The sequence below is a fragment of the Salvelinus alpinus genome, chromosome 7, assembly GCF_045679555.1.
Source record: "Salvelinus alpinus chromosome 7, SLU_Salpinus.1, whole genome shotgun sequence".
NCBI lineage: Eukaryota > Metazoa > Chordata > Actinopteri > Salmoniformes > Salmonidae > Salvelinus > Salvelinus alpinus.
This window is the reverse complement of record NC_092092.1, coordinates 72,544,778-72,568,856: the sequence shown is the minus strand read 5'-3', so window position 1 is coordinate 72,568,856 and position 24,079 is coordinate 72,544,778. Positions and strand designations below refer to the sequence as shown.

At 45.1% G+C, this 24,079-nt stretch overlaps 1 protein-coding gene across 2 annotated transcripts; it reads right to left on the bottom strand.

Annotated features, from left to right (window-relative positions):
- Nucleotides 1–133: 133 nt before the first annotated feature.
- On the bottom strand, nucleotides 134–24,079 carry LOC139581634 (hyaluronan mediated motility receptor-like). 2 transcript variants are annotated; one of them, XM_071411597.1, is made up of 20 exons: nucleotides 23,896–24,079; nucleotides 23,377–23,481; nucleotides 21,785–21,870; nucleotides 14,029–14,106; nucleotides 13,595–13,783; nucleotides 13,165–13,251; nucleotides 10,864–10,975; nucleotides 10,521–10,586; nucleotides 10,352–10,425; nucleotides 9,664–9,737; nucleotides 9,104–9,471; nucleotides 6,619–6,755; nucleotides 6,323–6,537; nucleotides 4,283–4,390; nucleotides 3,524–3,736; nucleotides 2,621–3,418; nucleotides 2,286–2,352; nucleotides 1,895–2,071; nucleotides 1,511–1,649; nucleotides 134–663 (listed from the first exon to the last, which is right to left on the bottom strand). In XM_071411597.1, exons 1-20 carry the CDS (start codon nucleotides 23,939–23,941, stop codon nucleotides 650–652), a joined length of 3,153 nt encoding a protein of 1,050 aa, XP_071267698.1. In that variant the 5' UTR covers nucleotides 23,942–24,079; the 3' UTR covers nucleotides 134–649. The 2 variants fall into 2 exon arrangements, with proteins under 2 accessions (XP_071267698.1, XP_071267697.1); XM_071411596.1 differs by lacking the exon at nucleotides 23,896–24,079 and adding an exon at nucleotides 22,178–22,398.

Sequence of the window (24,079 nt, the reverse complement as noted above, 5' to 3'; positions counted from 1 at the left end):
AACAGGCACATGTCAGGTAAGGGTAAGGTATAGCAGTACTGTCAACAGGCTTGTATGGGATGATCCCACTGGGACCCCTTATGGAAAACACACTCGATACATTTAATTAAAACAATCCTCCCGCTTCTCAGTGTGAAGGAAAAGAGATGGGGCTTTATTTACAAAAGTCAGTCTGTTGGAAGAAAGTAAAAAAGGTCAAACAGTGAAGAGAGAGAGAAGTTACATTCCCATCTTCTAGAAATAAGATGGGAATGTCTAATCAACCAAAAATGTTGATTAGACAAAACAAAAAATGTTAAAATGAATAGAGCTAAACATGTACAACACAACTATGTTATGTTGAAGAAAACAAAAAACATTTTGTGCTTAATATGAATGCTGTAGCAAAAGAATGACGAGCATGTTACATGCCGAAACTGACATAATTGCTCTATAGGATGTTAAAATAAAGGCCTTTGTTTCTCCTAAAACATAGAGGGTTACAAACACCCCCACCCCCCTTACTGATTCACCAAGTAGCTTTTCAGAGCATTTGGTTTCAAATGACAATTAAATATTACGCAAGACCATGACATTCTCTTGACTCAACAGGAGGTGTCCTGTTCACCCAGTTGGTGCTTTCTATGAGGGTCTGTCCATTGTCTAACTTTCAACAGCGGTTTCCTGAAAGAGACAGGATTAGAGTTAGTTGCAGCATTTTCCTTTGGGAAAATTTGTGACGGTCAAAATGTCCGTACAGAGTTTTACCCAAATATACTATTTATCTACCGTATCCATATGTAATAAGTAACTCATATAAAAAGGCACCATGTCCATAAAATGTATATGTAACAAAATGTTTGTCCTCTGATGAGGGGCACATTTATGTTGTCCTCTGATGAGGGGCACATTTATGTTGTCCTCTGATGAGGGGCACATTTCAGGTTTAAAAAAAGCTTCTGAAGTTTGCAATTTCGACTCAAATTTCAGACATGATTTTCCCCAATTAAAAAAAAAAAACTTTTTATTTTTATCAGCCCCAACAAAAATGTCCATTAATTATAATCCACATTTCCTGTTGCTGTAGGATTATTTTCCTGCTATAGCAATCTAGCTCAAATTAAGACCCGACATCTGTAGCTGGCTATCTTGAAATGTTTAACATTGTAAAAGCTAGATATACCCGACGCAAACAAGCATTAGTGGACATTTGTCAGTTCTTGGGTAGATTAATCTAGAAAAAGCATTCATAAAATACATGAACACTTCTCCCATAAGCCAAAAACAGCTGTGTCTGTCACAGGTTGGGCCAAGTTGTTGTAAGTTCACTATGGGAGCATAAGATCAAGACAGGCAGAGTAGAGGTGATGCCATTGAAAGACAACCTGAACCAACTGCCATGCAGCCAATGTGATTGATATTCATCAGGATATTTTCTGTCAGACAATGTTCATGTGACGGTTTCTATGTCTTTAAAAATTGGCCAAATGCTGTCAATTACTCACTAAAAGAAACGCTGGTGTGTACTCACCCTGTCTGAGAGGTGTGGCAGCAGGCTGCTCGTTCTCCTTGCTGTCCTGGTGGTTCAAGGCTTTGGTGGGGTCAACCCTGCGTTGTGGCTGGCCTCCCTTTTTCTGACGGGACACCTGGGCACGCAGCTTAGACAGCTCCTACACACACACACACACTTTACAATCATGTCTGACTGTAGATCACCAAAAAGCTTTTACCAACACCCATTCCCTTCGTGGATTTAAAAGAAGTGGATATATGAAAACAATGGTGAAACTTCTACTCCACAGTTTGGTGGTAACTAAAGTGTGTGTGTTGCTATAATCATATTTTGTTAACTCCAATCAATATAGCCCATGCTTATACAGTATTTAAATCTGTCAACCAGGTGGAGGCATCTGACCTGTTTGAGGGAGACGTTCTCATCTTTGAGCTTCACCACGTGTCTGATCTTCTGTTTCTGGTTCTGGTGGCCTAGCAGACGAGCGTAGGCATCCGCGAGCCGGGTCAGCTCCTCCTGGTTCGCCCCATTCTCGTTCAGTAGCGCGTCCCGCTCCGCAGCAAACCCATTCAGCTGCTCCTGCAGGGCCAGACCAACCGGAGGAAGAGATGGGGGGAACATAGAATTTGAAACAGTAGAATGGGCTCTCCCCTGTTTAAGTCAATGATGGGTGTACCCCTTCTACTCATATGTGGGAATATACATGACCATTGGCAGCAACACAGAAAACATCTGAGGAACTACATTTCCCATAATGCAGCAGTGGTGACCCCTTGCCTCTGCTGTGACTGACCTGGAAGGGCTTGACCTTAGCGTAGAGCTCCTCGTACTGTCTCCTCCAGTGTTCTGTCTCTGCATCACTGAGAGAGGAAAGGACAGAGTTGGAACAGTGTATTGAGACCCTATCCTTTGGTGTTATAATACCATTGTCTTCTACTTGATGATCTGGGCCCGTATTCATAAAGTCTCAGAGTAGGGTGCGGCTCCAGGCTCAGTTCCCCCCTGTCCATGCAATTTCATGTATTCATGCATCTGAAAGGGGAAATTGATCCAAGAACAGCACTCAGACAGTTCATGAATACAGGCCCTGATCTTCACAGCCCGTCAGTGATTCCTGGTTCTCCTCACCTCTTGTCCTGAGTTGCCACCAGCTGTCTCTGAAAGTCTCTTCTCTGTTCCTCCATCTCCCACTGGAGAGAAACCTTCTCCTGGACAACTGGGTCCACCTGGTTCTGGAGAGAAACCGTATCCTTGACAACTGGGTCCACCTGGTTCTGGAGAGAAACCTTCTCCTGGACAACTGGGTCCACCTGGTTCTGGAGAGAAACCTTCTCCTGGACAACTGGGTCCACCTGGTTCTGGAGAGAAACCGTATCCTTGACAACTGGGTCCACCTGGTTCTGGAGAGAAACCTTCTCTTCCATCAGTTCTACCTGGCTCTGGAGACTCGCTCTCTGTTCTTCTGCCTTCATCAGTCGGTTTTGTATTAGTTCTACCTGGTTCTGAAGGCCCTGTTTGTCCATTTCAAACATCTCCACTACTGTTTTCAGATCATCCCTCTCTTTCTCTACCTCCTTCATGTGGTTCTCTAGACAGGGCAGGTCTTTCTTTACCTGATCCTCCATCTTCTCCAACTGGTTGTGAAGGCTCAGTTTCTCCTTCTGCACCTCTCCTACCAAGCACTGAAGAGCTATCTTCTCCTCCTCTACCACATCAACCAGTCTCTCTAGCCTCCCCACCTCCTCTGACATCCATTGCTTCAAGTCTCTCCTCTGCATCTCCCTCTCTCCTTTCTCCTGCTCCAGTAGCCTTTGAACCTCCTCTTTCTCCATCCTCTCCTCCTGCAGCTGTCTCTGCACCTCCTCCTCAGCCCTCTTCATCTCCTCATCTCTCTGAGCTAGACGAGTCTGTGCCGCCAACAGCATTCTAGAGGGGGGGGGGGGGGGGGGTGCGGGACCGAGAGAAGGGAGAGCGTCAGAGGTTGCACATTCAATCACCAGATATTGAGAAGAATCCTTATGATGAGCTCACCTTGCATACTCCGCTCTTGCTTTCTCCTGAGCCTGCTGATCAGCTAGATGTTTCTCCTGCTCCTCCTCCATCTCCTCCCTCACTTTCTTCAACTCCACCTCCTTACGCTGATTCATTCTCTCCATCTCTTCTTTCATCTGCTTAGTCACCCTCTCCACCTCCTCCTCCAGCGCTCTACCCCTCTCCTCTGCTCCCTTCAGGGCCTGCCTGGAGCTGGTGGAACAAAATAAACATTTTGAAGTCTTAAAGCCGATTTATGCTTGATCTGAGGATGTGGTGTGGAGGCTCCGTACGGAGGGTGTGACAGATGCAGAGCCTCCGGATGCCAAATCAAGCTCCGTACGGCGATGCCATGCATCTCCCGCCAAACAAATTGCATTGCAGAGTGCTCCGTATATCTCTGCATTGGCGGTAGGTGGGGGCGGAACGTCCTGTATAAACACAAACTCACTTCCTCCTAGACAACAGCTCTTCTCCGCTCCACGAAGCGCAAGAAGTATGACTGCCCCGAACTGTCATTAATGCTCTACTGACACTGCAGAATCCGATTGACCATAAATCAGCTTTTACAGAGCCATGACTGCTAATACTTTAACCCAAAGTTAAAGGGACAGTTCACTTAAAATGCAGTTTCAGATGTTTTCATCCATCAAGTTACCTTTAATGAAACAAGAAGGAAAGTGTTTTTTTTCTTTGTGAAAGGAGAGTGAAAGAGTCCCTTTAAACACATTAGTATTGAACAACAGGTCAACTCCGTACCTCTCCAGTTCAGTGGCCAGGTCTCCTATCTTGCTGCGGGAGGTGGTGTGTTCCTCCTGCAGCCTCCTCATGGCAGCAGAGTGTACCTCCTGCACGTCACTGCTCCTCCTGGATGGAGACAACAAACAACGTTGAAAGGAACAGTTTGAGCAAAGGGGAGGTGCTGAATTCCTAATCTTAATCACATAACAGGGCTCGACATTAACACTTGTCTGCTTTCCCGGGACAAGAAAAAAAAGATGTAATTGTCAGGCAAGCAGAATATAGATTTAAGTTGCCTGAATGGACAAGTAAAAAAATAAAAAATAAATCTAAAATTTACTCTGATTATTGGATCAGATTGTCCTCCGGATGCAATATTTTAAGCAGTGTTCTTTCTCCCAATTTCCGTAGACTGCGTCAGAGTAGAATTGTATTGCATCCCTAGGCGCCGGTTGTCTTTTTCAATCCCCAGGGGGGGCCGGTTGTCTTTTTCAATCCCCAGGGGGGGCCGGTTGTCTTTTTCAATCCCCAGGGGGGGTCGGTTGTCTTTTTCAATCCCCAGGGGGGGCCGGTTGTCTTTTTCAATCCCCAGGGGGGGCCGGTTGTCTTTTTCAATCCCCAGGGGCGCCGGGTTGTCTTTTTCAATCCCCAGGGGCGCCGGGTTGTCTTTTTCAATCCCCAGGGGCGCCGGGTTGTCTTTTTCAATCCCCAGGGGCAGGTTGCACCAGCTGGTCGTAAGCCCTTCTATAAACTAAGCTGAGGGGTGAATTCTATGCCTAGTAGGGAGCAAGCGTAGGGTGGTAGATTGGGACCATCATCATCATCATGACATGCATAGAAAAGAATAGCAATTTATATTTTCAAAAGCATGCAAGTCTCAGGTTCATATTTCACAACCTCCGTAAGCTTTTGGAGTTGCATATGAGAGAGTAAACAGCTAATAGCATACACTTCATTTAGGCTACATTAGCAAGCTAAATGTTTCAGATCAGTGATACAGTACATAAGCATATCTTAGTTAGTTACCTTGCTTAGAACTAGTCTACCTTGGGCCTCCCGAGTGGTGCTGTGGTCTAAGGCACTGCATCGCAGTGCTAGAGGTGTCACTACAGACCCGGGTTCGATCCCAGGCTGTGTCGCAATCAGCTGAAACCAGGAGACCCATGAGGCAGCGCACAATTGGCCCAGCGTGGGTTAGGGGAGGGTTTGGCCGGCCGGGATGTCCTTGTCCCACTGCGCCCTTGTGACGGCCGGGCGCATGCAAGCTGACTTCAGTCGCCAAGTGTACAGTGTTTCCTCCGACACACTGGTGCGGCAGGTTTCCAGGTTACGCAAGCAGTGTGTCAAGAAGCAGTGCAGCTCAGCAGGGTGGTGTTTCGGAGGACACACGACTCTCCACCGTCGCCTCTCCCGAGTCCGTACGGGAGTTGCAGCAGTGGGACAAGACTAACTACCAGTTGGAAATCACCAAATTGTGGAGAAAAACAGGTAAAAAGTGGAGAAAAAATGCTGCTGCAAAAAAATATGCTTTTTGATCGCTTATTAATTAAATAATGTGACTATTTTACAAAGACATAAAAAGTATTTGGTTGTAATTTTTACGTTGCAATATTTTATTGGCTATGAAGCGTGGCCAACCATACTCCAGGAGAGCCTTAAAGGGGCAGCGTTGTATTTTGAGACAGGCCTGAATATGCAAAGAAGCCAATAGACAGATTGAAGCCTACATTTGTCAGATTTTCTGTATTAATAACAATGGACTTCATTTTGCAAAGTGAGTCCTTGCTGAAATGATGTTGTGGACCTTTTGGAAGGGGGGGGGCGACAAGTGACTCGAGCTTTCAGTCAAGCCCTGCACAATGAGTAACTATTTGGGATGCAAAATCGTCAATTCAGTTCAGTCTGACTGCAGCTAAACTTGTAGCTAAACTCCATGGCAACGCCAGCCAACCAACTTCTCTTATTTGAAACACTATTTCAAAAGATGTTAAAAACAAAGCCGACAAAGCGCATTTCATTCACGTTTTCAGTTCCGCGTTAAACCTCCAGACCCCTCACCTGTCTAGCAGTGCTCTGGTCTCAGTCAGCTCTCTCTCCAACTCTGTCTTCTCCTGTTGGAGACCCTGTAGGGCCTCCTCTCTCCGCTCGTCCTGCAACTCCAGTACCGACAGCTCTCCTAGAGCCTCCTCCAACTCATCCTCCAACTGTTTCCTCTCCTCCTCTGTCTCCTCCCTCAACCCCTCCAGCACCGAGGCCAGGGAGGCTGCATGCTCCTGGGGAGAACGAGAGGGGAGTCAGATGTAGGATTTTAATGGGTGCCATATTGGATTCAAGTCATCCCCAACACCACTAACCTTTTCCTGCTTCAGCTCCTCAGCCAGGGAGGCGTGTGTCTGCTCCAGCTGCTCCTGCACCTCCTTCTCACTCCTTCTGTTCTCCCGCAGGAGGCTCAGCTCTGCCTTCAGCTCCTCCACTCTCCCCTGGCTACTAACTAAAGACAGATACACAGACACTTGATATAGACCCCACACTGATAACAGCAACCTAGACACTTGGTATAGACCCCACACTGATAACAGCAACCTAGACACTTGGTATAGAGCCCACACTGATAACAGCAACCTAGACACTTGGTATAGAGCCCACACTGATAACAGCAACCTAGACACTTGGTATAGACCCCACACTGATAACAGCAACCTAGACACTTGGTATAGACCCCACACTGATAACAGCAACCTAGACACTTGGTATAGAGCCCACACTGATAACAGCAACCTAGACACTTGGTATAGAGCCCACACTGATAACAGCAACCTAGACACTTGGTATAGACCGCACACTGATAACAGCAACCTAGACACTTGGTATAGAGCCCACACTGATAACAGCAACCTAGACACTTGGTATAGACCCCACACTGATAACAGCAACCTAGACACTTGGTATAGACCCCACACTGATAACAGCAACCTAGACACTTGGTATAGACCCCACACTGATAACAGCAACCTAGACACTTGGTATAGACCCCACACTGATAACAGCAACCTAGACACTTGGTATAGACCCCACACTGATAACAGCAACCTAGACACTTGGTATAGAGCCCACACTGATAACAGCAACCTAGACACTTGGTATAGACCCCACACTGATAACAGCAACCTAGACACTTGGTATAGACCCCACACTGATAACAGCAACCTAGACACTTGGTATAGACCCCACACTGATAACAGCAACCTAGACACTTGGTATAGACCCCACACTGATAACAGCAACCTAGACACTTGGTATAGACCCCACACTGATAACAGCAACCTAGACACTTGGTATAGAGCCCACACTGATAACAGCAACCTAGACACTTGATATAGACCCCACACTGATAACAGCAACCTAGACACTTGGTATAGACCCCACACTGATAACAGCAACCTAGACACTTGGTATAGACCCCACACTGATAACAGCAACCTAGACACTTGATATAGACCCCACACTGATAACAGCAACCTAGACACTTGGTATAGACCCCACACTGATAACAGCAACCTAGACACTTGGTATAGAGCCCACACTGATAACAGCAACCTAGACACTTGGTATAGACCCCACACTGATAACAGCAACCTAGACACTTGGTATAGAGCCCACACTGATAACAGCAACCTAGACACTTGGTATAGACCCCACACTGATAACAGCAACCTAGACACTTGGTATAGACCCCACACTGATAACAGCAACCTAGACACTTGGTATAGAGCCCACACTGATAACAGCAACCTAGACACTTGGTATAGACCCCACACTGATAACAGCAACCTAGACACTTGGTATAGAGCCCACACTGATAACAGCAACCTAGACACTTGGTATAGACCGCACACTGATAACAGCAACCTAGACACTTGGTATAGACCCCACACTGATAACAGCAACCTAGACACTTGGTATAGACCCCACACTGATAACAGCAACCTAGACACTTGGTATAGACCCCACACTGATAACAGCAACCTAGACACTTGGTATAGACCCCACACTGATAACAGCAACCTAGACACTTGGTATAGACCCCACACTGATAACAGCAACCTAGACACTTGGTATAGAGCCCACACTGATAACAGCAACCTAGACACTTGGTATAGAGCCCACACTGATAACAGCAACCTAGACACTTGGTATAGACCCCACACTGATAACAGCAACCTAGACACTTGGTATAGAGCCCACACTGATAACAGCAACCTAGACACTTGGTATAGACCCCACACTGATAACAGCAACCTAGACACTTGGTATAGAGCCCACACTGATAACAGCAACCTAGACACTTGGTATAGAGCCCACACTGATAACAGCAACCTAGACACTTGGTATAGACCCCACACTGATAACAGCAACCTAGACACTTGGTATAGAGCCCACACTGATAACAGCAACCTAGACACTTGGTATAGAGCCCACACTGATAACAGCAACCTAGACACTTGGTATAGAGCCCACACTGATAACAGCAACCTAGACACTTGGTATAGAGCCCACACTGATAACAGAAACCTAGACACTTGGTATAGAGCCCACACTGATAACAGCAACCTAGACACTTGGTATAGAGCCCACACAGATAAGAGCAACCTAGAGACAATTCCCCAAAACCTGACCCTTCAGGAAAACTGGAAAAGAGTAAGATCCAAAATTCCTGATAAATCTGCTTAAGATAAGTTCCCATTAGAGCCATTCTTTCAGATCTACAAGGAACCATCAAGAGTCTAGTACTTTAGGGTATTTCAGTAATATAATTAGGGACTAGGATTGTTTGTGTACCTCTCTCCTCCTCCAGGACCTTGCACTTCTCTTCCAGGTGAGCTACTCTCTCATCCAGCTCCTCCCCTGTCCTCCTCAGCACCTCCCTCAGCCGCACTAGCTCCGCCTCTTGCTGCCGCACTGCACTCTGGGAGTCAGACACTTCCTGGTTGGCCCGCTGCATCTGCACCTCCATCTCTCCCAATGCCTTCTGGGAGGACATCAGCTCCGCCTCTCGCTGCTCCAGAAGCTTCTCAGTCTCCTGCAAAGCATCCCGGGAAGCCTGCAGGTCCTGCTGACCTTTCTCTGACTCCTCCTCCTTCTGACGGAGAGTGTTCTGAGAGTTTTCGAGCTCCGCGGTGCACTGCTCAAGTTTCTGCTCAAGATGGCTGAGAGAAAAGGACAAGGTGTGAGATCAGGTGTTTTTGTTTTGCATGTCAACCAAGACAACTTGGAAACTGATGTCATCAATTTCAACGTAGACAGAAATATAGGAAGAGGTCAAGAGGACAGAAAAATAAACCCTGAATTTCAATGACTCTGAAAGAAGTTGTTCAGGGAGGACATGTGCATTTGCTCACCCCAGTTTCTCCTGCTGAGACTCAGAGATGCTGTTCACCATCTCGGTTTTCCCATGAAGCTTCATACGCAGATCCTAAGGAGACACAACAGCATGTTATAACAGCCTCAATTAGAATTATTTTCTGTCTACGTTGAAAACCCGATGTAAGCATGATCATTGACCAGTCAAGTAGTTTCTCCATACACATTTCTTCCCTCAGTTATTTGTATGTTTAACAGGCTCCCGAGTGGCACAGCATCTGTGTTATAGGCGTCCCTACAGCCCCTGGTTCGATCCCGGGCTGTATCACAACCGGCCGTGATCAGGAGTCCCATAGGGCAGCTCACAATTGGCCCAGCGTCATCCGGGTTAGGGGAGGGTTTGGCCGTCATTGTAAAATAAGAATTTGTTCTTAACTGACTTGCATAGTTAAATAAAGGTTAAATAAATGTTTTAAAATGTTAGTATTTCATCCCTTGTTCCCTCCCTCCACACAGCTCTAAGCATCAACCTCTACTTCCTTCTATCCCTCCTTTAAGCTCTCCCCTCCCCTATAAATTGGAAACATTCCCTTTAATTGAGATGTGTTTTTTATTACCATTCCTCTCCCTTCCCGAATGGTTTGTCCTGTCTGAACTAGTTTCATTTGGCTTGCTTTGTGTGCGTCTCCTTACATGTTTCTTCCCTCAGTAACCAGTATATAGTACCTGGATGTGGTCATTGGCTGTGTCCAGGTAACCCTGAAGAACATTGACCTCCTCTCTCAGCTCCTGGATCACAGCTGAGAGACAGGGATACAGCACATGGTTACAATCATGCCATCTAAAGGAGGAATTATACAGAGGATGGGAGAATGGACACAAACACACAACTTACCTTGCAGCGTATCCATATCATTCTCCAGCTCCTCGTTCTGGACTTTGGTGTCATGGTGGAGGTCCTCTGAAAAACAAAACATTTAAAAAAACGTTTTTTTTAATATATTTTTTTTAGTCCAACTAAGCCAGGTACTATATTAGGGGTAAGGAGTAAACCCAGGCTTATTTGACTATTTTAATGCATCTCTTAATTTTAAATTGTGTTCATCTTTCTCACCTTTCTTAGTTTAGAACTTTGAACAAGATTTTGTTGGTAAGAAATGTTCTGTATAAAAAACATTTCATTGATTGATAAGCACTAGGCAGGTTAACGATGTGGCAGTCAGGTCAGGTGGTCTCACCCAGGTCCTTGTTCCTCTCCCTCAGGGCGGTGAGTGTAGCTCTGGCTGCCTCCAGGTCTGTCTCCAGCAACTTCACCTGGCCCTCTGTACTGATCTGCAGGAAACTCAGCTCCTGATAGGACAACAACTGTCAGTCACTCAACCATCCAAACTACACCTGCAGGAAACTCAGCTCCTGAACAAAAACACAATATCAGCACACACATTAATAATTTAGAGAGAAAGAGGTAAGGCAAACACCACTAGATAGACAGGATAGTAAATGGTGTGTAAACAGGGCCACTTTCAGTCACCAAACCTTGCAGATAGAAATGCCATGAATAGAGCCAACGTATGAATTTATTTGCCATATTAGTATGTTCTACACAGCATATTTCAATCTGAATATTTGAACACTTTGGGTAGTGCTGAACGCGTGTATGAACAAGAGGTCGACCGATTATGATTTTTCAACGCCGATACCGATTATTGGAGGACCAAAAAAAGCCGATACCGATTAAATCGGACAATTTTTTGTATTTTATTTGTAATAATGACAATTACAACAATACTGAATGAACACTTATTTTAACTTAATATAATATATCAATAAAATCAATTTAGCCTCAAATAAATAATGAAACATGTTCAATTTGGTTTAAATAATGCAAAAACAAAGTGTTGGAGAAGAAAGTAAAAGTGCAATATGTGCCATGTAAAAAAGCTAACGTTTAAGTTCCTTGCTCAGAACATGAGAACATATGAAAGCTGGTGGTTCCTTTTAACATGAGTCTTCAATATTCCCAGTTAAGAAGTTTTAGGTTGTAGTTATTATAGGACTATTTCTCTCTATACCATTTGTATTTCATATACCTTTGACTATTGGATGTTCTTATAGGCACTTTAGTATTGCCAGTGTAACTTCCGTTCCTCTCCTCGCCCCCTACCTGGGCTCGAACCAGGAACACATCAACAACAGCGACCCTCGAAGCATCGTTACCCATCGCTCCACAAAAGCCACGGCCCTTGCTGAGCAAGGGGAACAACTACTCCAAGTCTCAGAGCGAGTGACGTCACCGATTGAAACGCTATTAGCGCGCACCCCGCTAACTAGCTAGCCATTTCACATCGGTTACACCAGCCTAATCTCGGGAGTTGATAGGCTTGAAGTCATAAACAGCTCAATGCTTGAAGCATTGTGAAGAGCTGCTGGCAAACGCACAAAAGTGATGTTTGAATGAATGCTTACGAGCCTGCTGTTGCCTACCATCGCTCAGTCAGACTGCTCTATCAAATATCAAATCATAAACATAATAACACACAGAAATACGAACCTTTGGTCATTAATATGGTCGAATCCGGAAACTATCATTTCGAAAACAAAACGTTTATTCTTTCAGTGAAATACGGAACCGTTCCGTATTTTATCTAACGGGTGGAATCCATAAGTCTAAATATTGCTGTTACATTGTACAACCTTCAATGTTGTGTCATAATTATGTACAATTCTGGCAAATTAATTACGGTCTTTGTTAGGAATAAATGGACTTCACACAGTTCGCAACAAGCCAGGCGGCCCAAACTGCTGCATATACCCTGACTGCTTGCACGGAACGCGAGGGAAGTGACACAATTTCCCTAATTATAAGAAATTCATGTTAGCAGGCAATATTAACTAAATATGCAGGTTTGGAAATAAAGACTTGTGTATTGACTTTAAAAGAAAGACATTGATATTTATGGTTAGGTGCAACGACAGTGCTAAATCATCACCCGTTTGGCGAAGTAGGCTTTGATTCCATTAGAAATTAACAGGCACCGCATCGATTATATGCAACGCAGGACACGATAGATAAACTAGTAATATCATCAACCATGTGTAGTTAACTAGTGATTATGTGAAGATTGATTGTTTTTTATAAGTTTAATTCTAGCAGCAACTTACCTTGGCTTCTTGCTGCCCTCGCGTAACAGGTAGTCAGCCTGCCATGCAGGCTCCTCATGGAGTGCAATGTAAGGCAGGTGGTTAGAGCGTTGGACTAGTAACCGGAAGGTTGCAAAAACGAATCCCTGAGCTGACAAGGTAAAAATCTGTCGTTCCGCACCTGAACAAGGCAGTTAACCCACTGTTCCTAGGCCGTCATTGAAAATAAGAATGTGTTCTTAACCGACTTGTCTAGTTAAATAAAGGTGTAAAATAAAACACACAAAAAACTTGAAAATCGGTGTCCAAAAATACCGATTTCCGATTGTTATGAAAACTTGAAAATCGGCACTAATTAATCGGCCATTCCGATTAATCGATCGACCTCTAGTTCATACCTGGTCATTGACGTCCAATTTGTTTCTGGCCTCCATCAGCTCCATAGACAGAGACTGGATCCTCTTCTTAGTGGTGTCTGCAGAAACCTGGTGGAACACAATCAGACATTTACAAAACAAGGTACAAACAGAACATGTGAACATTTCTTATTGAACAAGTTGGTGGTAGTACCCGATAATAGTATTGTTTTGTCAACTAGACCCAGATTATACCTTTTTAACCCTGCAGTTAAAGACTTTTGCTTTAAGACCATTGGGCCGGTTTCCCAAGCACAGATTAAGCCTAGTCCAAGACTAAAAAGCATTCTTAAAAATGGAGATTCTCCATTGAAATAGCTTTTAATTTCAGCACTTGGTCAAATCTGTTAGGAAAGCAACCCATTGAGTTGAGCATACCAACGTTTGACTCTACCATCAAACACCACACTACCTTGTTCTTGAGGAACTCGTTAGTCTTCTTGAGCTCAGCCAGCTGTCTCTCCAGGGTGGTGACGTTAGCTGCCAGACCAGTCTTCTCCCTGACCGCAGACAACAGCTTGGCCTCCACCTTCCTCAGCTCCTCCTCCAGGGTTACCAGGCGCCTGTCCTGCTCCCCGCGCTGCTGCACCAGGGCCCGGATCTACAGTAGCGAGGGAGGAGACAGGGAGGATCAGTGCATTAGATTGAAGGGAAAAAATAAAGCGTGCAGTAAGGTAGGTCAGAGCAGCTGTGATAACTGGAAAACCTTGTCCACATCCATGATAAATCTCGTCACTTTAATTTTCATTTAACTGGTAACACTGACAATGTATGTATGCTATTGGGGCAGACAAGACAATATATATATATTTTTTCTCCTCAAACCAGTCTGTATAACTAGGCTACCTCTTTCTCCAGGAGTTTCTGCTGTTTCATCTGCATTGATAGGCCGCTCTTGTCTTTCTTTGACATGGACCCATCAACCTGGGTGAAGGAGGAATGGAAGAATGAATTGCAGAAGGACATTACATTAAGGTTCAAGGGACAGTTCAGGATTTTGGCAATGAAAGCCTTCATTTATTTTCCCCCAGAGTCGGATGAACTCATGATGGATACCATTTTTTTGCCAATGCATTCAGTTTGAAGGAAGCTGCCAACTAGAATTAGTGCTATTGCTAACTAGCGTTAGCGCAATGACTCAGTCTACGGGAACAGCTTGTATGGGAAAAACTATCATACTAGGTGTTCCTGTAGAATTTCAGTCATTGAGCTAACACTAGTTAGCATTGGCTTCCTTCATTTATTTTTTATTTAACCTTTATTTAACCAGGTAGGCTAGTTGAGAACATACTGGACAGACAAAAATGGTTTACATGATGTTATCTGACTCTGGGGAAGTAGATAAAGGGCTCCATTGACAAAATCCTGAACTATCCCTTTAAAGCACCAGGGGTGAAACCATTAGTCGGATTCCGTTGCAAAACATTTTGCAACAGAAACTGTTTCCCCAAACAGAAAAACAAGAGTTTCTATTTGACAAATTGAGGTAGATCCCTCCCAGTTTCATTATGTTTGCTTCCATTTAGTTCCTAGAGTAAACTGTCAAATCTGACAAGGTTATCTTGATGATGTGGCTGTGCCAACCAGGAGGATATGTTTATTATGTGAACACCAACTTACTAAAACGTACGTTTGAATGACACTGAGGGGCAGTGTTTTTACAGCTAATGCCGGTTTTCCTGAGGCTGATGCCGTGCAGGTGTACACATGCATATACACACACTCATTCAAATAAAAGCATACAAGAACACACACATACAGTCGTGGCCAAAGGTTTGAGAATGACACAAATATTAATTTTCACAAAGTCTGCTGCCTCAGTTTGTATGATGGCAATTTACATATAGTCCCAAAAAAACATTTCCACTGTTTTTCAGCCCTGCCACAAAAGGACCAGCTGACATCATGTCAGTGATTCTCTCGTTAACACAGGTGTGAGTGTTGACGAGGACAAGGCTGGAGATCACTCTGTCATGCTGGCTGAGTTCACATAACAGACCGGAAGCTTCAAAAGGAGGGTGGTGCTTGGAATCAGTTCTTCTTCCTCTGTTAATAATGGTTACCTGCAAGGAAATACGTGCCGTCATCATTGCTTTGCACAAAAAGAGCTTCACAGGCAAGGATATCGCTGCCAGTAAGATTGCACCTAAATCAACCATTTATCGGATCATCAAGAACTTCAAGGAGAGCGGATCAATTGTTGTGAAGAAAGCTTCAGGGTGCCCTCACTGCACGCAGTGAGGCGAAGACTTTTGGAGGATGACCTGGTGTCAAGAAGGGCAGCAAAGAAGCCACTTCTCTCCAGGAAAAACATTAGGGACAGACTGATATTCTGCAAAAGGTACAGGGATTGGACTGCTGAGGACTGGGATAAAGTCATTTTCTCGGATGAATCCCCTTTCCGATTGTTTGGGGCATTCGGGAAAAAAGCTTGTCCGGAGAAGACAAGGTGAGCGCTACCATCAGTTCTGTGTCATGCCAACAGTAAAGCATCATGAGGCCATTCATGTGTGGGGTTGCTTCTCAGCCAAGGGAGTGGGCTCACTCACAATTTTGCCTAAGAACACAGCCATGAATAAAGAATGGTACCAACACATCCTCCGAGAGCAACTTCTCCCAACCATCCAGGAACAGTATGACGAACAACGCCTTTTCCAGCATGATGGAGCACCTTGCCATAAGGCAAAAGTGATAACTAAGTGGCTCAGGGAACAAAACATCGATATTTTGGGTCCATGGCCAGGAAACTCCCCAGACCTTAATCCCATTGAGAACTTGTGGTCAATCCTCAAGAGGCGGGTAGACAAACAAAACCCCACAAATTCTGACAAACTACAAGCATTGATTATGCAAGAATGGGCTGCCATCAGTCGGGATGTGGCCCAGAAGTTAATTGACAGCATGCCAGGGCGGATTGCAGAGGTCTTGAAAAAGAAGGGCCAACACCGCAAATATTGACTCTTTGCATCAACTTAATGTAAATTGTCAATGAAAGCCTTTGACAGTTATGAAATGCTTGTAATTATACTTCAGTATTCCATAGTAACATCTGACAAAAATATCTAAAGACACTGAAGCAGCACTTTGTGAAAATGTATATTTGTGTCATTCTCAAAACTTTTGGCCACAACTGTACATGTAATTTTTTTTTTTTTTTTTTCCACCTTTATTTAACCAGGTAGGCTAGTTGAGAACAAGTTCTCATTTGCAACTGCGACCTGGCCAAGATAAAGCATAGCAGTGTGAACAGACAACACAGAGTTACACATGGAGTAAACAATAAACAAGTCAATAACATGGTAGAAAAAGAGAATCTATATACAATGTGTGCAAAAGGCATGAGGTAGGCAATAAATCGAATAATTACAATTTAGCAGATTAACACTGGAGTGATAAATCATCAGATGATCATGTGCAAGAAGAGATACTGGTGTGCAAAAGAGCAGAAAAGTAAATAAATAAAAGCAGTATGGGGGTGAGGTAGGTAAATTGGGTGGGTAGTTTACAGATGGACTATGTACAGCTGCAGCGATCGGTTAGCTGCTCAGATAGCAGATTTTTAAAGTTGTTGAGGGAGATAAAAGTCTCCAACTTCAGAGATTTTTGCAATTCGTTCCAGTCGCAGGCAGCAGAGAACTGGAAGGAAAGGCGTCCAAATGAGGTTTTGGCTTTAGGGATGATCAGTGAGATACACCTGCTGGAGCGCGTGTTGCAGGTGGGTGTAGCCATCGTGACCAGTGAACTGAGATAAGGCGGCACTTTACCTAGCATAGCCTTGTAGATGACCTGGGTGGGTCAGTGGGTCTGACGACGAACATGTAGCGAGGGCCAGCCGACTAGGGCATACAGGTCGCAGTGGTGGGTCGTATAAGGTGCTTTAGTAACAAAACGAATGGCACTGTGATAAACTGCATCCAGTTTGCTGAGTAGAGTATTGGAAGCTATTTTGTAGATGACATCGCCGAAGTCGAGGATCGGTAGGATAGTCAGTTTTACTAGGGTAAGTTTGGCGGCGTGAGTGAAGGAGGCTTTGTTGCGGAATAGAAAGACGATTCTTGCTTTGATTTTGGATTGGAGATGTTTGATATGAGTCTGGAAGGAGAGTTTGCAGTCTAGCCAGACACCTAGGTACTTATAGATGTCCACATATTCTAGGTCGGAACCGTCCAGGGTGGTGATGCTAGTCGGGCGTGCGGGTGCAGGCAGCGATTGGTTGAAAAGCATGCATTTGGTTTTACTAGCGTTTAAGAGCAGTTGGAGGCCACGGAAGGAGTGTTGTATGGCATTGAAGCTCGTTTGGAGGTTAGATAGTACAGTGTCCAAGGAAGGGCCGGAAGTATATAGAATGGTGTCGTCTGCGTAGAGGTGGATCAGGGAATCGCCCGCAGCAAGAGCAACATCATTGATGTATACAGAGAAAAGAGTCGGCCCGAGAATTGAACCCTGTGGTACCCCCATAGAGACTGCCAGAGGACCGGACAACATGCCCTCCGATTTGACACACTGAACTCTGTCTGCAAAGTAGTTGGTGAACCAGGCAAGGCAGTCATTAGAAAAACCGAGGCTACTGAGTCTGCCGATAAGAATATGGTGATTGACAGAGTCGAAAGCCTTGGCCAGGTCGATGAAGACGGCTGCACAGTAATGTCTTTTATCGATGGCGGTTATGATATCGTTTAGTACCTTGAGCGTGGCTGAGGTGCACCCATGACCGGCTCGGAAACCGGATTGCACAGCGGAGAAGGTACGGTGGGATTCGAGATGGTCAGTGATCTGTTTGTTGACTTGGCTTTCGAAGACCTTAGATAGGCAGGGCAGGATGGATATAGGTCTGTAACAGTTTGGGTCCAGGGTGTCTCCCCCTTTGAAGAGGGTGATGACCGCGGCAGCTTTCCAATCCTTGGGGATCTCAGATGATACGAAGGAGAGGTTGAACAGGCTGGTGATAGGGGGTGCGACAATGGCGGCGGACAGTTTCAGAAATAGGGGGTCCAGATTGTCAAGCCCAGCTGATTTGTATGGGTCCAGGTTTTCCAGCTCTTTCAGAACATCTGCTATCTGGATTTGGGTAAAGGAGAAGCTGGGGAGGCTTGGGCGAGTAGCAGCGGGGGGGGCGGGGCTGTTGGCCAAGGTTGGAGTCGCCAGGAGGAAGGCATGGCCAGCCATTGAGAAATGCTTGTTGAAGTCTTCGATTATCACGGATTTATCGGTGGTGACCGTGTTACCTAGCCTCAGTGCAGTGGGCAGCTGGGAGGAGGTGCTCTTGTTCTCCATGGACTTTACAGTATCCCAGAACTTTTTGGAGTTAGAGCTACAGGATGCAAATTTCTGCTTGAAAAAGCTGGCCTTTGCTTTCCTGACTGACTGCGTGTATTGGTTCCTGACTTCCCTGAACAGTTGCATATCGCGGGGGCTCTTCGATGCTATTGCAGTTCGCCACAGGATGTTTTTGTGCTGGTCGAGGGCAGTCAGGTCTGGAGTGAACCAAGGGCTATATCTGTTCTTGGTTCTGCATTTTTTGAACGGAGCATGCTTGTCTAATATGGTGAGGAAGTAACATTTAAAGAATGACCAGGCATCCTCAACTGACGGGATGAGGTCAATATCCTTCCAGGGTACCCGGGCCAGGTCCATTAGAAAGGCCTGCTCGCAGAAGTGTTTTAGGGAGCGTTTGACAGTGATGAGGGGTGGTCGTTTGACCGCGGACCCGTGGCGGATACAGGCAATGAGGCAGTGATCGCTGAGATCTTGATTGAAGACAGCAGAGGTGTATTTGGAGGGCAGGTTGGTCAGGATAATGTCTATTAGGGTGCCCATGTTTACGGATTTAGGGTTGTACCTGGTGGGTTCCTTGATGATTTGTGTGAGATTGAGGGCATCAAGCTTGGATTGTAGGACTGCCGGGGTGTTAAGCATATCCCAGTTTAGGTCACCTAACAGAACAAACTCTGTAGCTAGATGGGGAGCGATCAATTCACAGATGGTGTCCAGGGCACAGCTGGGAGCTGAGGGGGGTCGGTAGCAGGCGGCAACAGTGAGAGACTTATTTCTGGAGAGATTAATTTTTAAAATTAGAAGTTCGAACTGTTTGGGCATAGACCTGGAAAGTATGACAGAACTTTGCAGGCTATCTCTGCAGTAGATTGCAACTCCTCCCCCTTTGGCAGTTCTATCTTGACGGAAAGTGTTATAGTTGGGTATGGAAATCTCAGAATTTTTGGTGGCCTTCCTAAGCCAGGATTCGGACACGGCAAGGACATCAGGGTTGGCAGAGTGTGCTAAAGCGGTGAGTAAGGCAAACTTAGGGAGGAGGCTTCTGATGTTGACATGCATGAGGCCAAGGCTTTTTCGATCACAGAAGTCAACAAATGAGGGTGACTGGGGACATGCAGGGCCTGGGTTTACCTCCACATCACCCGAGGAACAGAGGAGTAGTAGGATGAGGGTGCGGCTAAAGGCTATCAAAACTGGTCGCCTAGAGCGTTGGGGACAAAGAATAAAAGGAGCAGATTTATGGGCGTGGTAGAATAGATTCTGGGCATAATGTGCAGACAGGGGTATGGTGGGGCGTGGGTACAGCGGAGGCAAGCCCAGGCACTGGGTGATGATAAGAGAGGTTGTATCTCTGGACATGCTGGTCTCAATGGGTGAGGTCACCGCATGTGTGGGGGGTGGGACGAAGGGGGTATCAGAGGTACGGAGAGTGGAACTACGGGGTCCATTGCAAACCAAAACAAAGATAACTAGCCTGAACAACAGTATGCAAGGCATATTGATATTTGAGGGAGACATACAATAAGGCATAAAGTGATTGCAGGTCTTGATTGGGAGAGCTAGCTAAAACAACAGGTGAGATAACAGCAGCTAGTCAGTTAACACAGCAGCAGCAGGTAAAAATGGCGACGGCTAGGCAGAGAGGGTCGGATTAACTACACACAGATCCTGAGTTAAAGCACAGAGCCGACAGATAAAACACAAATAAACGGAATGGAGTACCGTGAATTAATGGACAGTCAAGCAAGCATCAGCTATGTAGCCAAGTGATCATAGTGTCCAGGGGGCAGCCGTAGATGGAGCAGTGAGGCCTCCACTAAGCTAGCCCGCGGCGTAAGATTGTTCGATAGACCTGTTCAGATAGCAGCCGATATGCTCAAGACAGCTAACGATTAGCGGGCCGCAGTTAGCATATGGGCGTTCAGGTTACGTCGCGATGGAGGGGCCAGTTGAATAACTCCCTCGGGCAGATAACGTCGGTATCCCAGTCGTGAAGGCCCGGTGGGGCTCCGCATCGGCAGTAAAACGGGTCCGGATAGGTAATTTTAGCCCAGGAGTGGCTGATGGAACTCTTCAGCTGGCTAGCTCCGGGATAATTGGTGTTTGCTCCGGAATTGATGTTAGCCAATAGTCACTCGGATAGCAGCTAGTTAGCTGCAAGATCCAGGTGTAAATGTCCAGAGATTGCGGTAAAAATCCGGGGATATGGAGAGAAAATAGGTCTGGTATGCTCTGGTCTGAGTCGCGTTGTACAAAACTGGCAATAGTTTTCCGAGCTAAAGGATAGCTGATAAGCGCTAGCTGTGGTTAGCTGAACTACCCACGTTAGCTTGTGAGCTGGCTAACTTCTGGCTAGATGAATAACTCCCTCGGGCAGATAACGTCGGTATCCCAGTCGTGAAGGCCCGGTGGGGCTCCGCATCGGCAGTAAAACGGGTCCGGATAGGTGATTGTAGCCCAGGAGTGGCTGATGGAACTCTTCAGCTGGCTAGCTCCGGGATAATTGGTGTTTGCTCCGGAATTGATGTTAGCCAATAGTCACTCGGATAGCAGCTAGTTAGCTGCAAGATCCAGGTGTAAATGTCCAGAGCTTGCGGTAAAAATCCGGGGATATGGAGAGAAAATAGGTCTGGTATGCTCTGGTCTGAGTCGCGTTGTACAAAACTGGCAATAGTTTTCCGAGCTAAAGGATAGCTGATAAGCGCTAGCTGTGGTTAGCTGAACTACCCACGTTAGCTTGTGAGCTGGCTAACTACTGGCTAGCTTCTGTTGTAGATTTCGGATACGAGGTGAATAATACCTTTGAGGAGAAAAAAAAAACAGATCCGCACCACATTTGGTGAGGTAGGTTGCAGGAGAGTGTTTTGAATAGTGGCAGACATGCAGACAAACATATACAGTTGGCATTGCTGTTATGATTTTAGTTGTCTTTGATGTCCTTTTTTTTTTTGCATTGTTGTTTGTTGTTTTCTTCTGTCTTTTTCTTTTTTCTCCTTAGTTCATTTTCTTGGTTGTTGGTGCATTGGGGGGTTCTTGGGGGTGGGGAATGGACTGAATTGTATATTTTTCTTCTTGTGGGGGGGGGGTCTTGAATGGTTGAGGGACAGCTATTGGGTAACTGTGGGGGGGTTTGGGTTCACGCTTTTTGGCCTGGTGGGAGATCTGTCAACGTGCCCTTGAGCAGGACATTGACCCTGGATGCTTCTGTGTGTCGCTCTGAAGGGGAGTCTGTTGGATGACTGGTGTGGTGTAGTTGTTGAGCGGCTTCACTGCAAGTATATTGTATGTTTCGGATATTCAATAAAATAAAAAAGAAACACCAACTTACCAGGCCATCCACAGACATGGTCCTACGCACAGCCACAGGTGACATGGGCACATCTTTAGAAGGAGATGGTGGTGGGATGAAAGGAGCTGAATGGAGAGAAAATGGGAGTGGTGAAATTACAATGGTGTAGAAAGTAAAAACATCTAGGCTGTACACTACCGGTCAAAAGTTTTGGAACACCTACTCATTCAATGGTTTTTCTTTATTTTTACTATTTTCTATATTGTAGAATAATAGTGAAGACATCAAAACTATGAAATAACACAGAATCATGTAGAAACCAAAGAAGTGTTCAACAAATCAAAATATTTTTTATATTTGAGATTCTTCAAATAGCCACCCTTTGCCTTGATGACAGCTTCATACACTTGGCATTCTCTCAACCAGCTTCACCTGGAATGCTTTTCCAACAGTCTTGAAGGAGTTCCCACATATGATGAACACTTGTTGGCTGCTTTTCCTTCACTCTGAGGTACGACTCATCCCAAACCATCTCAATTAGGTTGAGGTCGGGCGATTGTGGAGGCCAGGTCATCTGAGGCAGCACTCCATCACTCTCCTTCTTGGTCAAATAGCCCTTAAACAGCCTGGAGGTGTGTTGGGTCATGGTCCTGCTGAAAAACAAATGACAGTCCCACTAAACGCAAACCAGATGGGATGGCGTATCGCTGCAGAATGCTGTGGTAACCATGCTGGTTAAGTGTGCCTTGAATTTTAAATAAATCACTGACATTGTCACCAGGAAAGCACCCCCACACCATAACACCTCCTCCTCCATTCTTTATGATGTTAAAAAAGACACGGCAGTTGGAGCCAAAAATCACAAATTTGGACTCCAGACCAGAGGACAAATTTCCACTGGTCGAATGTCCATTGCTCGTGTTTCTTGGCCCAAGAAGGTCTCTTCTTCTCATTGTCATTGCTTCCTTCTCATTCTCATTGCTTCCTTTCCTGTGGCGGTCCTCATGAGACAGTTTCATCATAGCGCCTGATGGTTTTTGCAACTGCACTTGAAGAAACTTTCAAAGTTCTTGAAATGTAAGTATTGACTGACCTTCATGTCTTAAAGTGATGATGGACTGTCATTCTCTTTGCTTATTTGAGCTGTTCTTGCCATAATATGGACTTGGTCTTTTACCAAATAGGGCTTTCTTCTGTATACCCCACTACCTTGTCACAACACAACTGATTGGCTCAAACGCATTAAGTAAAAAAATTACACAAATTAACTTTTAACAATGCACACCTGTTAATGTAAATGCATTCCAGGTGACTACCTCATGAAGCTGGTTGAGAGAATGCCAAGAGTGTACAAAGCTGTCAAGGCAAAAGGTGGCTATTTGAATTATCACAAATAGATCATATATTTTGATTTATTTAACACTTTTTTGGTTAGTACATGATTCCATGTGTTATTTCATAGTTCTGATGTCTTCATTATTATTCTACAATGTAGAAAATAGTAAAAATAAAGAAAACCCCTTGAATGAGGTGTTCTAAAACTTGACAGAGCTGTCAAAAGTTTGAAAGTTATTTGGTATGATAATTATTTTTTTAGAGAAGAGCTTCAGTTGTCTGACAGTTAAACTCACCACCACTGGCCTTGAGCAGTTTGAAGCGCTCTGACCGGTGGAAAGAGGCAGGTCCCTTCACCTCTCCTGGTTTCAGCTCGTATGTGCCCGGTGCTGGGGCGCAGCCTGGACAAAACATGATGAAAACACAGGCAGCCCAATTCTCATGTTCTCAATTATTGTCAAAAGTGAGAGAAAAAAATATCAGAATTGGGCTGCCTGTGTAAAGACATTGGCCTGACTATCAACATAGGCATCCAATTAACGTTAATGTAATGGCATGTAACGTTAGTTACCGTAACCGACGTGGACTTGTTTTGCCCTTTGCTTGGCGGATTGGAGTAACGTTAGACATCCCTGCACTAGGTTTATGTTAACTAGATAGTTAGTAAACAATTGTATACAAAATATTGTTGGATAGCTACGTTAGCGCTAATCTAGCTAACGTTTTAGCTAGCTACTTAAAGCAGCTAACGTTATGGCCAAAGAAAGCAACGTTGGTTGGCTAGGTTTGCTCAGCTAAATCATTATTTAACTTACCGATATTTTCATTAAATCGTTTCACTGGAGCTCTTGAAAAAGACATGGCTTAAGTTTGGACGAAATAGTTCACTAGAAAATTAGTAGCTAGTTTAAAAGTTATAGCGACGCACGAAGAGTTCTAACGCACTGATTCAAATTCAAAACACCAGTATCAACACGTAAGGTGTCCCGCTGAAATTTC